Genomic DNA, 18,615 nt, shown 5'->3' with positions numbered 1-18,615 from the left:
TGGCTACATGATGGTAGGTAATAGAATAGGCTAGAAGTCTCTCCCGAGTCATTCTTGGTAAGAAAGCATTACGATACCCTCTGAACTAATGCTTGAAAACTGACCATTTTTCTATTTGCACCTATTTAGATCTCTTGCTCTGTTTCGGTAGTGCCGGTAGCCATCACGTGATCCAGCTTGTCAGCTTTGTCCTCCCTGTGATGATCCACTCTATGGTATCTACTTCTGGCCAGTAACCTTGGATGGAAAGTCATGGTGACTTGTAAGGTTGTCTCAACGAGGCTATGGAAGTCTGCGCAACATCGGGCGTAGTGATGAGCGAGTGTGCTCGTTACTCGAGTTTTCCAAGCACGCTCGGGTGTTCTCTGAGTATCTAGGGCGTACTCATAAATTATGTCTGAGTCCCCGTAGCTGCATGATTTCTGGCTGCTAGACAGCCTGACAGACAGCCTGAGTACATGTGGGGATTCTCTAACAAACAGGCAATCCCTGAATGTATTCAGGCTGTCTAGCAGCCGCAAATAATGCAGCTACGGGGACTCAGACATAATTTACGAGCACGCTCAAGATACTCGGAGAACATCCGAGCATGCTCAGAAAACTCGAGTAACTAGCACACTCGCTGCTCATCACTCCTTGGCCGGTAGAAACAGCCTCTTGAGTGACATCACTGTGACTTTCTGTCTGAGGCTGGGGGCCAGAAGGAGAAATCATCAGATGGAACATCACTGGAAGTAAAGGTAAAGCTGACAGGCAGAATCACGTAACCGTCATCTACACAGTGAGAATTAGTCAAAATAAGGAATATAATTTATTTTGAATAATTATCATTTTTCAAGTGTTAGTTCAAAGGACAGAACTTGGTAATGGTGGACAGCCTCTTTAAAAACTACTTCAAGACAGAACAACACTGGAAGTAAAGGTAAAGCTGACAGGCAGGAACACGTAACAGTCTTCTGCACAGTGAGAACTGGGCAAAAATAAGGAATATAATTTATTTTGAATAATTATAATTTTTCAAGTGTTAGCTCTAAGGACATAACATGGCAATGGTGGACAGCCCCTTTCAAAGCTATTTCACAATGCTGATACTGTAATACCTGCCATATTTCCCAACTGGAAAAGTGGTTTTCTCATCATCATAAATGGGCAAAATTGCAAAATGCTCATACAAACAAGCAACTTTATAATTTACCTGTTATTAAAAATCCTCATGAACAGAGACATTTTTAATCATATTGTGCATTGCTTGTTGCTTAGTTACTGGCCACTGCCTCAGAAGTGGATGGTTTCCTAGGCAAGGTGCGCAGCACCTACAAGCTGTTTGCTATAGAGCTTGCAAATGCTGCTCTGAATCTCTGAATCCAGCTGGCTTCCATCCCCCTAGGCTCCTTCAATGCTGAAGAGGCAAAGTTGCCTCTGCATTCAGCATGGATGAACAAACAGTTCAGCCAAGCCACTAGTCTGAACTGTGAATCAGCAGGAGCACACTGCTCCCCAGCAAACAAAAAGGTGAGAGGCAGGGGAGCTGTGCGCTCCTGAAGATAGGATCATGAGAATGACCCTGTAACTTCTGAATTTTAGCTGCTGCACATTAAGTAGATGTGAGTTAAAAGAAATTCTAAAAAAAAGATAAAAAAGCAAAATTTTTGCTAAGGCTATGTGCACACATTGCAGATTCAGCGGCTTCTTCCGCGCGGATCCGCAGGTAAAGTGACCTGCGGTTTTCCTGCAGTTTAGCCTGCGGTTTCACACCTCTACTATGTTAAAGGTGTGAAACCGGTGCGGAATCCGCCCAAACAATTGACATGCTGCGGTTTGTAAACCGCGCAGAAAAAACGCAGCGTGAGCACAGCGGATTTGAAATGCCATAGGCTAACATGGTACTGTACCATGTCTGCGGAACTGCTGCGTTTCCGCAGGGCCAAAACCGCAGCGGAACCGCAGCAGAATCCGCACCGTGTGCACATAGCCTTAGGTGGAAAGAAAAGATGATTTTGATCTTTCAGGCAAATTTTAGAACAAGACTTCATCACACTGCTTCTCTTTTAGATCCTAATAGTTCAGGGTATTCAATACCTGAAAAGACATTTGTTTGATGGCCTGAGAACAATGAGGCTTTTGAATACCGGGGAGAAGAGGGGAAATGGCATCTTCATGACGTCTGCAGAACGTGACTAACAAGCAGGATAATAAGCTTTACCTGCCGTCCGCTCAGGCTCAGATATGTTGGCACCATGTAAGTGAATGGTATCAAATAAGGCCGATAGCATCTGATGACTGCGGGCAATGGCGGCCGCTCCTGATACCATCTCCGATACCAGCTTCTGGAACTGGACACAAGTGAGGAGAGAAGGGAACACGTATGAAATGTCGTATACACCGCGGCCGCGGAGGCTCGCATTTATTCTGGTGACATTTAGAAGATTAATTTTGGAACATTTTGTCGTCACGGGTGCTGATAATCCGAGAAAACACTAAATCTAGAAATGAAACATAAATGTGCTAGCGAACGGCTTTCCTCACAAGATTGTCCTTCTTTCATCGGTGCCGCGCATGCGCCGTAAACAATGACAATGATTCACAAGGAGCGGCATGCACGAACAATTCGAATGGATGCCTACACAAATTTTTTTGTCGGTATTTATTTATTTTTTTAAACTCTATTTTTTACTTTAGTTTTTTATTGCCTTTTTCCATATTTTTATGTTACTTTTTGCTCAACTTTACAAACTATTTTTTTTTTCCAAAAAAAAGTCACAACCTCATGGCATTGGGAGGCGTAGTAAATGCTAGAGGCGTGCAGGAGGTCGGGTGCAGAAGAGAAGACTGCCCTGTTCTGTCTGCCACAGAGGACCGGACCACCGACAAGGGCAGTACAAATCTTTCTGCTCAACTAATGTGTTTTTGAACCTGCATTTTTATCGGGTTTTTTTGTTTCATTTTATTCATTAAAAGATCGAAAATCACAAGAAAAAAAAAGTCACATAACCTATTAATTGCCTACTAATTAGAGGGGACCTGTCACCCCCCCCAAAATGCTACTTACCTGCAGATATAGTGGCAATCTGCAAGTGACTAGCGTTTAAATCTTGTGTAGATCGGCGGGTGCAGGGAGAAAACAAAGTTCTATTCTCCCTGCAACCATTCACATCCAATCATAGGGGTGGACCAGGGGGCTGTAACAATCACTTGTCACTACATGGCAAGCACTCCCCCTGCATCTTGACTGACGTCCTGCTCTATAGACATGCTGAGCACAAATGCTGTAGAGAAGACCAATCATTGTGCCAGTGAGTGAACATAGAGCGCTCACAATGTAGTGAGCGGTGACTTCCACCCAACATCAGTCTTCAGGGCTTTTTGACCACAGAAATAAAATGCAATAAAGAGTGTAGCATTTTTAAACATGCATTTTTTCCTGCTTTCTAGAGAAACCTACGAGAAGCACACTAAAATTGCCAAAAACAAAGCATGCTAGATCCATATTTATATCCCCTTCTGTATTTTGCAATGAAAACTGAGTGGACCATTCCCTATTATTACAGACCCTCTCATCCCTTGGCATCACAGACTTGGCCCTATCCTGGATCTCATCATACCTAACAGACCGGACATTCCGCGTCTCCCACTCACACACCACCTCCTCACCTCGCCCCCTATCTGTCGGAGTCCCACAAGGTTCAGTCCTAGGACCCCTGCTCTTCTCCATTTACACCTTTGGCCTGGGACAGCTCATAGAATCTCATGGCTTTCAGTATCATCTCTATGCTGATGACACACAGATCTACATCTCTGGACCTGATATCACCTCCCTGCTAACCAGAATCCCTCAATGTCTGTCCACTATTTCATCCTTCTTCTCCGCTAGATTTCTGAAACTTAACATGGACAAAACAGAATTCATCATCTTTCCCCCATCTCATGTGACCCCCCCAACAAACCTATCCATTACAGTAAATGGCTGCCCACTCTCCCCAGTCCCACAAGCTCGCTGCCTCGGGGTAATCCTTGACGCTGATCTCTCCTTCACACCACATATCCAAGCCCTTTCTACTTCCTGCCGACTTCAACTCAAAAATATTTCACAAATCCGTTCATTCCTCAACCAAAAATCTGCAAAAACCCTAGTCCATGCCCTCATCATCTCTCGCCTTGACTACTGCAACCTACTGCTCAGTGGCCTCCCCTCGAATACTCTCGCACCCCTCCAATCTATTCTAAACTCTGCTGCCCGACTAACCCACCTGTCCCCCCGCTATTCCCCAGCTTCTCCCCTCTGTTAATCCCTTCACTGGCTTCCCATTCCCCAGAGACTCCAGTACAAAACCCTAACCATGACATACAAAGCCATCCACAACCTGTCTCCTCCATACATCTGTGACCTCGTCTCCCGGTACTTTCCTGCACGCAACCTCCGATCCTCACAAGATCTCCTTCTGTACTCCCCTCTTTTCTCCTCTTCCCACAATCGCATACAAGATTTCTCTCACGCATCACCCCTACTCTGGAACTCTCTACCACAACATATCAGACTCTCACCTACCATCGAAACCTTCAAAAAGAGCCTGAAGACCCACCTCTTCCGACAAGCCTTTAACCTGCAGTAACCACCGATCGACCAAACCGCTGCATGACCAGCTCTACCCTCGCCTACTGTATTCTCACCCATCCCTTGTAGATTGTGAGCCCTTGCGGGCAGGGACCTCTCTCCTCCTGTACCAGTTATGACTTGTATTGTTTAAGATTATTGTACTTGTTTTTATTATGTATACCCCTCCTTACATGTAAAGCGCCATGGAATAAATGGTGCTATAACAATAAATAATAATAATAAAAATATATACGTTCTTTATGTCACAAAGTTCTTTATCTTACAATCCTATGTCTGGCTGCAAGACAACTGCCTGCAGTAGAAGCCTCCCCCCACTTTCTTATCTGCAAAAGGCAATACAAATAATGTCAACATAAAACAGAAGAGACAAGAAGGAAATTAAACCCTTTATTCGTTTCCAGATGTTGAGCTTACAGAAAATCCGCAACCTGAAAAAAGTTTAAGGAGGTTTAACACCTTTTCGCCTTTATTTTTCATTTCTAGATTTAAAGTTACTTTTGGTTCTTTATCTTAAAACATATAGTTATGATTAAGATATACCTTGATTCTAAATTTTCCACTCATGCTTAATTCTATTCCTTTGAGTTCAGAGCACAAGATTAAGAAGTGGAAGTGGAAATACTTTGAAGAAGCACTCTTCCTCCTCCTCCCATCAGAATTTTTATCCTCTTAATATATTGTAGTCAACACATTATATAACACGGTGTACTTACAATTGCTCATTTTGCCTTTCTACCCAGATAATTTTTTCCAATAGGACTATGATATCACGTGATTAAAAACAGACTAGCTGATTCCTTCTAAGCTCTATGTAGAAACAGGAGGTCAATTTTCCCTGTATGAGTCATGAGTCACTGCAAAAGTCAATGGCAGGGGGAAAGGAGAGCAGCTGAGCCAGGAGGTGAAGAGGAGAATGATAAATGCAAGGACAAGAGACTTGTTGTTTCTACATAGAGCAAAGAGAAGAATTATCTGGGTAGAAAGGCAAAAGGAGCAATTGTAAGTATACAGTGCTGTATAATATGATGACTGCAATATATTAAGATGGTAAAAACTTTGATGGAAATACTTTGGCTTCTTCATGTAATTTTTACAATAGTACCCTCTGTTACAGTAATACCTTCTCTATTACAATAATGATCTCCTCTTTCGACAGAAGATTCCAGAAGGGCGCAATATCTTGTGCTGTTTCAGACGTCCAGTTTACCGGGTTCCTGCGTAGTACACAGATACACCGATAATATAGCAAAACAACCACTTCCCTTTAGTGGCCAACCCAGAGAACCTTGCTTACCCATAATGAGCCCAAATTCTGTATTTAATTGCTTTTTTTTGCTCTTGGCTGAGATTTGAGCAGACCGTCATCTGATTTAACGCTGCCTCAATGACATTCGAGGATATCCCACGTTGTATGATGCTTGGAGGCAAGTGACAGATGAGATTTCCAAGTATATCTAGCTGATACACATCCACAACAGAACTGTTCTGAAAGACAGAGGATTCTGTTATATTTACTTGCTTGCCCTGAGATGGCATTGTGCTTGTTTGCCCAAGTACAATGCACTGAAGTACTCATACCCCCACATTTTTTCATGTGATGCCTACAAACTTACATGTATTTATTGGGATTTTATGTGATATACCAACACAAAGTAGCAAGTATTTGTGAAATGCAAAGGAAATGATACAGGATTTTCTAATTATTTTAAAAATACAAATCTGAAAATTGTGACGTGCATTTGTATTCAGCCCCCCTGTGGTCTGATACTCCTATATATAATCCTGAGGGACCAATTGGCTCTAGAAGTCACATAATTGGTAATTTGAGTCCACCTGTGTTGTAAATTATTCTCAGGATAGCTACAGATGTTCTGCGAAGGCCTCATAGATTTGTTTGAGAACATTAGGGATCAAATACCATCATCATGAAAACAAAGAACACAACAGACAGGTCAGGGATAAAGTCATGGAGAAGAGTGAAGCAATGATAGGTTATTAAAAAAAATAGCCCAAGCTCTGAACATCTCACGGGGTATGAAAACTATTTCAGTGTATGTCAGGCCTCAAATCCCATTACCTTTTCCACATAGGCCAGGTTATGGTCACTACATAGTGTATGTGGTTTATCTACCTAGAAACATGGTCAAAATTGTTGGTACCCCTCGTTTAATGACAGAAGAACCCACAATGGTGACAGAAATAACTTGAATCTGACAAAAGTAATAATAAATCAAAATTCTATGAAAATGGACAAATGAAAGTCAGACGTGGCTTTTCAACCATGTTTCCACAGAATTTTTTAAAAAATAAAACACATGAAATAGACCTGGACAGTAATGATGGTAGCCTTAACTTACTATTTTGTTGCACAACCTTTTGAGGCAATCACGGCAATCAAATGATTCCTGTAACTGTCAATGAGTCTTCTGCACCTCTCGACAGGTATTTTGGCCCACTCCTCAAGAGCAAACTGCTCCAGTTATCTCGTGTTTGAAGGTTGCCTTTTCCAGATGGCATGTTTCAGCTCTTTCCAAAGATGCTCAGTAGGATTTAGGTCAGGGCTCATAGAAGGCCACTTCAGAATAGTCCAATGTTTTCCTCTTAGCCATTCTTGGATTTTTTTAGCTGTGTGTTTTGGGTGATTATCCTGTTGCAAAACCCATGACCTGCGAATGAGACCAAGCTTTCTGACACTGGGCAGCACATTTCCCTCTAGAATCCCTTGATAGTCTTGAGATTTCATTGTACCCTGCACAGATTCTAGACACCCTGTGCCAGATGCTGCAAAGCAATCCCACAACATAGCAAAGCCTCCTCCATGTTTCACAGTAGGAACAGTGTTCTTTTCTTGATATGCTTCATTTTTCCGTCTGTAAACATAGAGCTGATGTGCCTTGCCAAAAAGTTCCATTTTTGTCTTATCTGTCCATAGGACATTCTCACAGAAGCCTTGTGGCTTGTCAATATTTAGTTTGGCAAATTCCAGTCTGGCTTTTTATGATTTTTTTTTTCAACAATAGTGTCTATCCTTGGTCGTCTCCCATGAAGTCCACTTTGGCTCATACAACGACGGATGGTGCGATCTGACACTGATGTTCCCTGAGCTTGAAGTTCACCTTTAATCTGTTTAGAAGTTTTTCTGGGCTCTTTTGTTACCATTCGTATTATCCGTCTCTTTGATTTCTCATCAATTTTCCTCCTGCGGCCACGTCCAGGGAAGTTGGCTACAGTCCCATGGAGCTTAAATTTCTGAATAATATGTGCAACTGTAGTCACAGGAACATAAAGCTGCTTGGAGATGGTCTTATAACTTTTACCTTTAACATGTTTGTCTATAATTTTCTATCTAATCTCCTGAGACAACTCTTTCCTTCACTTCCTCTGGTCCATGTTGAGTGTGATACACACCATATAACCAAACAGCACAGTGAGTATCTGTAGCCTCTATACAGGCCTACTCACTGATTCCAAGATTGTAGACACCTGTGATGCTAATTAGTGGACACACCTTGATTTAACATGTCCCTTTTGTCACGTTATTTTCAGGGGTACCATCATTTCTGTCCAGGACGATTTCATGAGTTTTAATTTTTTTTTTTAAATTCTGTGGAAGCATGGATGAAAAGCAATGTCTGACTTTCATTTGTTCATTTTCATAGATTTTTGATATATTATTACTTTTGTCAGATTCCAGTTATTTTTGTCACCATTGTGGATTTTTCTGTCATTAAACGAGGGGTACCAACAATTTTGACCACACGTGTAAGTGGGTGAAATGTATTTGGACACTACTCCTTGAGACAATGTTGATTCCGAAACTGATCTTTATTTATGCGTCTGGCTGTTTAAACCCCCGACGGAATTGCGACGTAGAAACTCTTACCAGGCATTGATTTACTTTGTTAATTACAAAATCCTTCTTGCTTGCATGTAACAGCAAATAGTTAACATCCGTCTTCCTTAGACCAATTAATATCTGTTTGCAGAGAGGGTGAGAAGCAAAATATTCTGTCCTGGAAGGGAAAAGGTGATTTAACAAAGGCAATGTGATAGAGAACAACTGCTTGGTGTTGCTAGGTTATGGGCTTTTGCTGTTAGACGCACCAAATGTACATATAATTGATTCATCCTCTGTGACCTTGGTAACTGAATCAGTAGGGCAAACTATTTGTGAGTACTTCAAGGTAAAAATGCTTATTTAAGGATTTAAAGGGGATTTGTCAGTAGGTTTTTGCTACCTCATCTGAGAGCTGCATAATGTAGGGAAAGAGACCCTGATTCCAGCGATGTATCACTTAGTCTACTGGATGCAGCATTTGTACCATCATCAGAGTTCTTAGATGGAGCATGTAGCAGAGCTGAAAAATCTAACTCCGCCCACACCACAGCTTCCTGTGCACATTGTTAATTGACATTGAGCTGCTTATCAAAGTAGGAGGCGTGGTCAGACCAGGGTTCATGTGCTCTGTGGTCCAGGCAGTGATAATCTCCTGATGATAAAACATTCATTTTAAGGAAAAAACAGCACACAGCCTAATAAGTGACACAGCCTTGAAAGCTGTGTCTCATCCCCTACTTCATGCTGTCCTTAGATTACATAGCAACAACCTGCTGACAGATTCCCTTTAAAGAGATATTTGCAAGCACATTGGTAAGAGACAGAAAATGTCCAGGACTTTACCAACTTTAAAGGGAAGCTGTCAAGTGATTCTTGTTGCCCGAACCATGGACAGCATGAATCGGAGCCTGTCTGCGCCATTGTTTCACTCTGGAATGCTGCGGCATTTCAACAAAAACTTAGTTTGAAAAGTTGGCACGGAATATAGGGAGAGACGAGACTACTCCAGCTTAGCTGACTTCTCCTGTTGATTGCCAGATCTTTCCTTATGCACACATGTGGGAAAGACCTGTCAATCAACCAGGAGAATCTGGCAGGGGGTGGACTAATAAGATCTCTTCCTATAGTCCTTAGCCAACTTTTCAAACTGTGCTTTCTGTGAAAAGCCCTCAGTCTCTGATTCATGCTGCCAGTTGTTATTTTTATTTTATAACTTGGTTTTTCCAAAAGGCTCAGAGGTGGATTTCAGGTACCAGGACAACAACCCCCGCCCCCAAAGAAGAGCCCCAGACTTCTATGTGGTATGAGAGTGATATGTTAAGAATCAATCTAACAAGGAGGAGCACAAAGTTCTAGACACACAAATAATGCAGATCTATTACCATATTCCATAATACAAACTGAAAATATTAATAAATAGATCTCGTAGTCTTGATGAGGCTGGTATACTTACTTTGAAAATGCATTGAGATCTGTCAATCAGGCTAGGTGGGTGAAAATTTTCAGCACGGAGGAGGGACATTGAGGAGCTGTCAATCAGGCTAGGTGGGGCTAGGCGGGTGAACATTCTCAGCAGGGAGGAGGGACATTGAGGATCTGTCAGTCAGGCTTAGGTGGTTGAAAGTTCACAGCAGGTAGGAGGGACATTGAGGAGCTGTCAATCAGGCTAGGTGGGTGAAAATTCTCAGCACGGAGGAGGGACATTGAGGAGCTGTCAATCAGGCTAGGTGGGGCTAGGTGGGTGAACATTCTCAGCATGGAGGAGGGACATTGAGGATCTGTCAGTCAGGCTTAGGTGGTTAAAAGTTCACAGCAGGTAGGAGGGACATTGAGGAGCTGTCAATCAGGCTAGGTGGGTGAAAATTCTCAGCACGGAGGAGGGACATTGAGGAGCTGTCAATCAGGCTAGGTGGGTGAACATTCTCAGCATGGAGGAGGGACATTGAGGATCTGTCAGTCAGGCTTAGGTGGTTAAAAGTTCACAGCAGGTAGGAGGGACATTGAGGGGCTGCCAATCAGGCTAGGTTGGTGAAAATTCTCAGCAGGGAGGAGGGACATTGACGGGCTGCCAATCAGGCTAGATGTGTGAATACTGAGTTTAGACTTACAAAAAATGTTATACAGCTATTCTGATACAACTTTACAAAGTAAAACACAAAACAAATATCCTGGAATATATTGCAAAAATTGCATGAAGGTAGTAATTTGATCAAAATTATGTTAACTAAATACCCTTATTATTACTATTATTACTACCTTCATGCAATTTTTGCAATATATTTTTTTACTTTTTTATTCCAGGATATTTGTTTTGTGTTTTGCTTTTGGTTTTCTCTGTGTAAAGGTCATGTGTTCATATGCAATTACATTTTGCATGCACATTAATTTACTTTTTCTGCTTAGACCCAGTTTCTCATTTGTTTCATTGTGCATTCTGTGCATATAAGGGTGTGACCGCCCTGTTTCTGAGTTGGAAAATCCATCCTGTCTGGCCTATACTATTACTGGTGGTTCAGTCCCTCTGTCCTTGTTCACATTTACGTCACTTGACAAGTGGAAAGGTTTTAAATACAAGAGTTAGGACTGTCCCACAAGGGTTGCCGTGACGTGGCGGGATGGCTTCTACATTATTTTGATCAAAATTATGTTAACTAAATACCCTTATTATTACTATTATTACTACCTTCATGCAATTTTTGCAATATATTTTTTTACTTTTTTATTCCAGGATATTTGTTTTGTGTTTTGCTTTTGGTCTTCTCTGTGTAAAGGTCATGTGTTCATATGCAATTACATTTTGCATGCACATTAATTTACTTTTTCTGCTCAGACCCAGTTTCTCATTTGTTTCATTGTGCATTCTGTGCATATAAGGGTGTGACCGCCCTGTTTCTGAGTTGGAAAATCCATCCTGTCTGGCCTATACTATTACTGGTGGTTCAGTCCCTCTGTCCTTGTTCACATTTACGTCACTTGACAAGTGGAAAGGTTTTAAATACAAGAGTTAGGACTGTCCCACAAGGGTTGCCGTGACGTGGCGGGATGGCTTCTACATTATTTTGATCAAAATTATGTTAACTAAATACCCTTATTATTACTATTATTACTACCTTCATGCAATTTTTGCAATATATTTTTTTACTTTTTTATTCCAGGATATTTGTTTTGTGTTTTGCTTTTGGTTTTCTCTGTGTAAAGGTCATGTGTTCATATGCAATTACATTTTGCATGCACATTAATTTACTTTTTCTGCTCAGACCCAGTTTCTCAACTTTACAAAGTAAGCACACCAGCCTCATCATATCTACTTAATAATCTACTTACTAATTCCTCTACTGGAGGAAACTAAACATAAAAGTAATTCATTTTTTCCAGTAGTAATAGATTTCTCATCAAGATTGAGTTACTCAGAAAGGACAATTGAAAAAAAGTCCATACCTATTATAATTAATTAAGACAACATTAATGAAGTACATCTATAAATACATGTTTTTATGCTTTTTTCCCTCTTCGCTCATCACACTTTAGATGTTGACAGTAATTTAAACATCTGTGAATCACAAGACATAACAGCTAGTGAAGAAGCTGAAGATACTGTTATTTTTAGCAACAGAAAATGATCTTGTAATTTTAAAAGTCTTATAATACTTCCTCTCCGTAAAGTCCCATCATCCTCTTATCTCATGTATACCCTATCAGGGCTGTAGAAGTGGTCCCATCGTCTGCGCCTGTATGTGGCCCCGCTCCGGGCACCGAGCGGCCCAGGTGATAGAACATAATTCATTTCCCATCGCTGCAATAATGATCAAAGCCGGATGTTTCTTCCCTTGGGAAGAACTAAGTGATGTTTCCATATTCCTCATTTACATAAGCCGCAGTATAACATCACACATTTTTTTTTTCCAAATCCTTTGAAGTTGTGAACTTACGGAAGTACAGCCAGCAGGAATGGAGGAATAGTTGCTTGGGAAATTCTCCAATATTTCCATGCCAGACAATGGATCTGAAAAGTCAGACAACATTTTGGTGCCAAATAGTTAGTAATTACATCCAGTATCAGTATATAACGGCTCATTATACAGATGTCACAACTACTAATCACTAGTTAGGCCAAAACTCTGCTCTGCTTTTTGAACATACATTTATCAGCTATCCTTAAACAACATGGGCATAATGATCGCAGTCGAAAAGGGTGCGACCGTGACCAGTCTGATGTATGAGGGGGGCCACGCTATCCTCAGTGCCTACTTCAACTGGATGTGCCCCAGTGCAGTGCAGGGACCTGCTGGCTCCCTGCACTGTAATACATGCCGCCAGCAGCTGAAGTCTGGCCCCCAGGGTGATTATCTTTGGCCAACAATGCCATGACTATGTGGGGCCATTATACTGTATGGAGCACTATGTAGGGCCATTATAGTGTGTGCAGAACTATGTGGGGCCATTATACTGTATGTAGGGTTATGTAAAGGCCATTATACTATTTGGAGCACTTTGTCGAGCCATTATACTGTACTCCTAACAAACAGGCAATCCCCACATGTATTCAGGCTGTCTATCAGCCGTAAATCATGCAGCTACGGCGACAGAAACTAAATCTCCGACCACATCCAAATACTCGTAGATCACCCGAGCATGCTCGGGAAATCTCGAGTGACGAGTATACTCACTCATCACTAGTTGGCACAATTTGAAGTTGTTCCAGAAAATGAAGTATTTCTCCCATAAACTTATTGCAATTAGATGTTTTGATATACACATGTTTATTTCCTTTGTGTGCATTGGGACAGCACAAAAAGCAGAGAAAAAAGGCAAATTGGACATAATTTCACACAAAACCCTAAAAATGGGCCGGTCAAACTTGTTGGCACCCTCAATTTAATATTTGGCTGTACACCCTTTGGAATAAATAAATGAACTCAATCGCTTCCTATAACCAACCATTATCAAGCTTCTAACACCTCTCAACTGAAATTTTGGACCATTCTTCTTTTACAAACTGCTCCCGGTCTCTCATATGTGAAGGTGCCTTCTCTCAACAGCAATTATAAGATCTCTCCACAGGTGTTCAGTGGGATTTAGATCCGGACTCATTGCTGGCCACTTCAGAACTCTCCAGCGCTTTGTTTCCATCCATTTCTGGGGGCTTCTTGAAGTATGTTTGGGGTCTTTGTCCTGCTGGAAGACCCACGATCTAGGAGGCAAACCCAGCTCTCTGACACTGGGCACTACATTATGATCCAATATCCTTTGCTAATCTTCAGATTTCATGATGTCTTGCACACAGTCAACGCATCCAGCGCCAAAGGCTGCAAAACAACCCCAAAAAAACTTTGAACTTCCACCATATTTGACTGTAGGTATTGTGTTCTTTTCTTTGTAGGCCTCATTCCATTTTCAGTAAACAGTTGTATGAAGCTCTATCTTTGTCTCACTTGTCCACAAGACACTTTCCCAGAAGGATTTTGGCTTACTCATGTCACGAACATTTTGGCAAACTACAGTCTAGCTTTTTTATATCTCTGTGTCAGCAGTGGGGTCCTCCTGGATCTTCTGCCTTAGAGTTTCATTTCATTCAAATGTCAACAGATAGTTTGCGTTGACACTGATGCACCCTGAGCCTGCAGGACACCTTGAATTTCTTTGGAACTTGATTGGGGCTTCTTATCCACTATCCGGACTATCCTGCATTGCAACCTTTCATCAAGTTGTCTCTGCCATCCACGTTCAGGAAGATTAGCTACAGTATCATGTCGTGCACCGTGGACAAAGGAACATGAAGATCTCTGGAGATGGACTTGTAACCTTGAGACTGTTGATATTTTTCAACAATTTTGGCTCTCAAGTCCTCAGACAGTTTTCTTCTCCTCTTTCTGTTCTCCATGCTTAGTGTGGCACACACAGGCACATGATGCAAAAGATTCAGTCAACTTCTCCTCTTCTTATCTGGTTCCAGGTCTGATTTCCATATTGCCCACACCTGTTACTTGCCAGAGGTGAGTGTGAACAGGCATCACATACTTGAAACACAATTGATTACCCACCAATCTGGAAAGGCTCCAACAATTTTGTCTAACCCACTTTTGGGGTTTTTCTGTGAAATTATGTTCAATTTGCTTTTTTTCCCCCCATTTTTGAGTTGTTCCAATACACAAAGGAAATATATATGTGTTTAACAAAACGTGTATTTGCAATAATTTTTATGGGTGAAATACTTCATTTTCTGAATCAATTTCAAGAGTGCCAACACTTTTGGCCATGACTGTATTATTAAAGTTTTATTAACTTCCAATATACATTTTGTAATCACTCATCAGTTTTTAAGATCTCTGCTTGCAGTCAGTCATTCAGTAGGAGGCTTCATTTCTTACTACCTGATATGGAGAAAGTAAAGGCAGGTTCTTCTCTATGAGCTTGTAGTGGTTCAGAAAGGTCGGCTTGCTCATGTTATCTATATATTCACATGTCATCCCTTTCACCAGCTGCCCTGTACTAGAAAATACGAGGGGTACAAACAAGGTTCACTGTTAAGGGTCTGGGGTGCCAAACAATAAGGAGGAAAGCAGGCAAAGTAAGAGAGAGAAAACTTAATTTTTTCACCCTTAAACCATGACCTATGACATTGCTGCACAATGCATATAGGATGGTGAGGGTAGCAGTCGTTATATGTGTCCATGTGGGTGCAGAAACAAGGGTGACGTCCAAACGGCTGGGTGTCGTGTCGGCCACTCATCTATTTACTCTATGTCACCGGGTGGGTAACTAAAGAATAACTAAACTTTTTTTTGTGTCCACCAGGAAGTTAGGAAACTTTGCAAATCCCTATATTAGAGGAGTTGTCTGATTGTCCCCAGTGTATTTTCCAGTTTTCAGAACGTACTACTTTGGAGTACAGATAATGGCAGTGAAAGGGTCAGCTCAGCACCTGTGACTCTCTAAAGGCTCATTCAGACATAATTTTTTTTACATGTACAGGAAAAACTGAGTTTTATCAGTGATTTCGCTCACAGTTTCTACAGAGTTTTATCAGAGTTTGGTCCGAGCTTCATCAGTTTTCCAGATACGTGAAAAAAGGAAAAAAAAAAGTTTCTCCATCTGAGTGCTGTCCAATTTTTTCACAGGCCCATAGACTTGCATTGCCAAATTTGATCCGACACTCAGATCAATATGACATGTGAACAGCCCCATTCACTGCGTGAGCTATTCGTGAAAAACACGGAAAATGCTGGTATGTGAAAAACTTACATCTGAATGAGGCCTTACTCTGAGGAGAAGCTGCTGCAGGAGATTGTACTGACGAGCACAACACTCGGAGGAGAAGACAGGTGCCGACCCATCACTGCCATCATCTGTACTCTACATGAGTATGTTCTAATATCAGTGCAACTAAAGGCAGGAAATGCAACGGGGAAAATCAGGGGGTTGGAAGTCAATTACATTTGCATTTTTTTACAGGAATGAAAATAAATCCCCTAATAAAGTGATGTGTAAAATGTAATACATTTCCATGCTAGGCAAAATTATAAAAAAGAAAAAATGTACAATTTTTTTTTTTAAAGAGGTTGTCCACTATTTTAACATGATAGGTCATTAATATCTGATCGTTGGGGTTCGACACCAATGTACTCCTGCCGATCAGCTGTTCCCGGTGCCGCCGCCGGCCAGAAGTGCTCCGTTATGGAGCTGCTCCACCTAGCGATAGTGGCTGTGGCCGGGTACTGCACATCCATCTCTTATTCAAATCAATAGGGGATGGATGTGCAGTTCCCGGTCGGGACCACTATCCGTAGAGGGAACAGCTCTGCAACTGAGCACTTCCTATGACCGCCACCTCTGAAAACAGCTGATTGGCGGGAGTGCCGGATGTTTCACCCCCGCCGTTCAGACATTGATGACCTATCCTAATGTTATGTCATCAATGTTAAAGTAGTGGACAACCCCTTTAAATAAAAAGCAAATAAATGTATTAACTCATTATGTGTGGTAGTAGAAGCCTCAAGTCTGCATTTACTATTTTGGATATAACCTAATACACACTGTGCATACTGCGAGGGGGTGTTTGAGCCATTATGATATTCTAACCTAACTACCTGTAAAATGTATGACTAATAACCTGCTACATACAATGTACTATTTTACCAATAAGCCATCTAGCTTATAATAAAAGGTCTGAACATTCCTAGGAGACCATAGCCATCCATACCTCAGCAGGTTCACCAATGGAACATGTGGAGACAACAAGTCAAACAAAAGAATGGCCTGAAAGAGAAATCACATAATGGAAGCAGGCCGTTAGTTATAGGAAACATCCCTAGAACACATTTTATTCTGCAGCGAGAAATAATAAGTGTTGTAAAGCCTTAAAAGGTTATTCCATATAAATATCATCCATAGCTAATAATCGATTTGGGTTGAAACTCCAACTGATTAAGACAATGGGGGACTTATGCGTTTGGTCTATCCTTGTTCTCCCAAGGCCACAACCAGTAGTACATAAAGCAAACCTGTAAGCAGGATCTTGCTAAGTAAACTACAGGCATTGGTTGGTTGGCACTGTTGAACTGATTGGAATAATAACTGGGGAGACGAAATCCTTCTTGTGGTTCTTGTGTAATCAGTGTCATAAGTTTTCAGTTAATGATATTTTTGTGCTCCAGGACAGGACTGTAGGCAGAGTCTTATCTTCCTGCTCTAAGCCAGAGAAACCAAGAAGAGACTTGCCCACAGGCTATCCCAAGCACAAGCATTGTCCTCATCATAGAGACAGAGAGAGACAGACTGTGCTTCGGAGCAGGCTGTGTGCAGGTCTTTCCTTGGCTTCTCTGGCTATGAGCAGGAAAATAAGACTCTGCCTACAGTCCCGCTTCAGAGCACGAGCATATCATTAACTGAAACCTTCTAACACTGATTACACAAGAACCACAAGACGGATTTCTTCACCCCAGGTATAATTTTAATCAGTTTAACAGCACCAACCGGACAATGCCTGTAGTTTCCTTAGCTAAATCCTGCTGACAGGTTCGCTTTAAAAGGAGCGGTAGAGTATAGACCCCAATTAACTCCTCCTGGTCAAGGGATAAATGGACATAAGTTACCAATTCCAGCAATTTATGTGGGTTCCAGAGGACTACCAAAGTATAAGTTGCGCCGTTGCCTTGAAAAGTCACCTTTGCACTACGAATAAGTAGAGGATACAAAGCAATGGCGAAGTGAAGACATTGAGGACACATGAGGATGTAAATCAAGCTTGAAAGGAGGGCTTGAAGACTTGAGTCCATGACTATTCGGGATAGCGGCTCTGACCTCAAGACTTTTCAACCATAACTAGGGTAAAGAAATACATCTTTATAAATCCATTCCCCATCGGTATAACATAGTAGTTATGTTATGGTGGCCTCTAGCCAAGTGTCGAGGTCTCTTTAAAAGCCCATGTAATTGATGACCACATGCTATTATAGAATGCTGCTTTTTGTGGAGTAGCGACGGATAACTCAAGTGATTTCGTGAATGAAACTACTGACCCATTTATAAGGAATACTTGGTTACATGAGTGTTATCTACAAAGTCTCATTAATGAATGCATCTGGGAACAATGACTCCTGCCTGAGTCCCAGGAGACCGCGGCATTGCCCAACGTGCACTGCTTCTACTCACTGCCTAAATAGGGGCTCATGGCTGAAGGGAATTTGGGTGAAACACATAATTACCTGACTCACTCTCATCTCTTTGTCACTTAGTTCAGTACCGTCCACCTTCCTTTGTGCTAAGAGTTGCGAGAGAGACACTTGTTTAAAGAAGGCTCCATTCATGTCCGACAGGACGCTCAGGAATTCTCCAGACAACATCAGCTAATTAGAGGGAACACAGAGAGGAAATGTGACCGTGTGATTGTGCTACCTCCGCGGTATTTTATGCCATTGTTCTAAATGTCAGCATAGGGAACAATATGACTATTCAGTAATTCTGCGTCATAAAACCGTCAGATAATGTGCGTGGAGCTGATAAATTCTGAAGATGCAGCATGATATCAATGTATGTTCTAAACCATTATGATTCTATGCTGTGTGACATGAACTGAACATAAGGTTTCAATAAACCTTTTTTACAGGATGTAACCACTAGTAAAACTAACTACAGTTGAAATAATATATAAGTAGCAGTTTAA

At 41.5% G+C, this 18,615-nt stretch overlaps 1 protein-coding gene across 1 annotated transcript in view; it reads right to left on the bottom strand.

Annotated features, from left to right (window-relative positions):
• Positions 1–18,615, bottom strand: part of OTOA (otoancorin) — a 43,946-nt gene that overhangs the window by 8,852 nt on the left and 16,479 nt on the right. Inside the window, exons 8-15 of the mRNA XM_073543004.1 lie at positions 18,158–18,298; positions 16,654–16,709; positions 14,825–14,942; positions 12,383–12,456; positions 8,499–8,628; positions 5,910–6,100; positions 5,736–5,829; positions 2,204–2,333 (exon numbers count right to left, since the gene is read on the bottom strand). Of these exons, the coding sequence (XP_073399105.1) occupies positions 2,204–2,333; positions 5,736–5,829; positions 5,910–6,100; positions 8,499–8,628; positions 12,383–12,456; positions 14,825–14,942; positions 16,654–16,709; positions 18,158–18,298 (934 nt within the window). The remainder of the gene's footprint in view (positions 1–2,203; positions 2,334–5,735; positions 5,830–5,909; positions 6,101–8,498; positions 8,629–12,382; positions 12,457–14,824; positions 14,943–16,653; positions 16,710–18,157; positions 18,299–18,615) is intronic.

This window comes from Dendrobates tinctorius, unplaced genomic scaffold, assembly GCF_039654945.1.
Source record: "Dendrobates tinctorius isolate UK_male_01 unplaced genomic scaffold, ASM3965494v1 ptg000129l, whole genome shotgun sequence".
Classification (NCBI taxonomy): domain Eukaryota; kingdom Metazoa; phylum Chordata; class Amphibia; order Anura; family Dendrobatidae; genus Dendrobates; species Dendrobates tinctorius.
The sequence above is the reverse complement of the archived record's forward strand: the minus strand, read 5'-3'. Positions and strand labels throughout refer to the sequence as shown.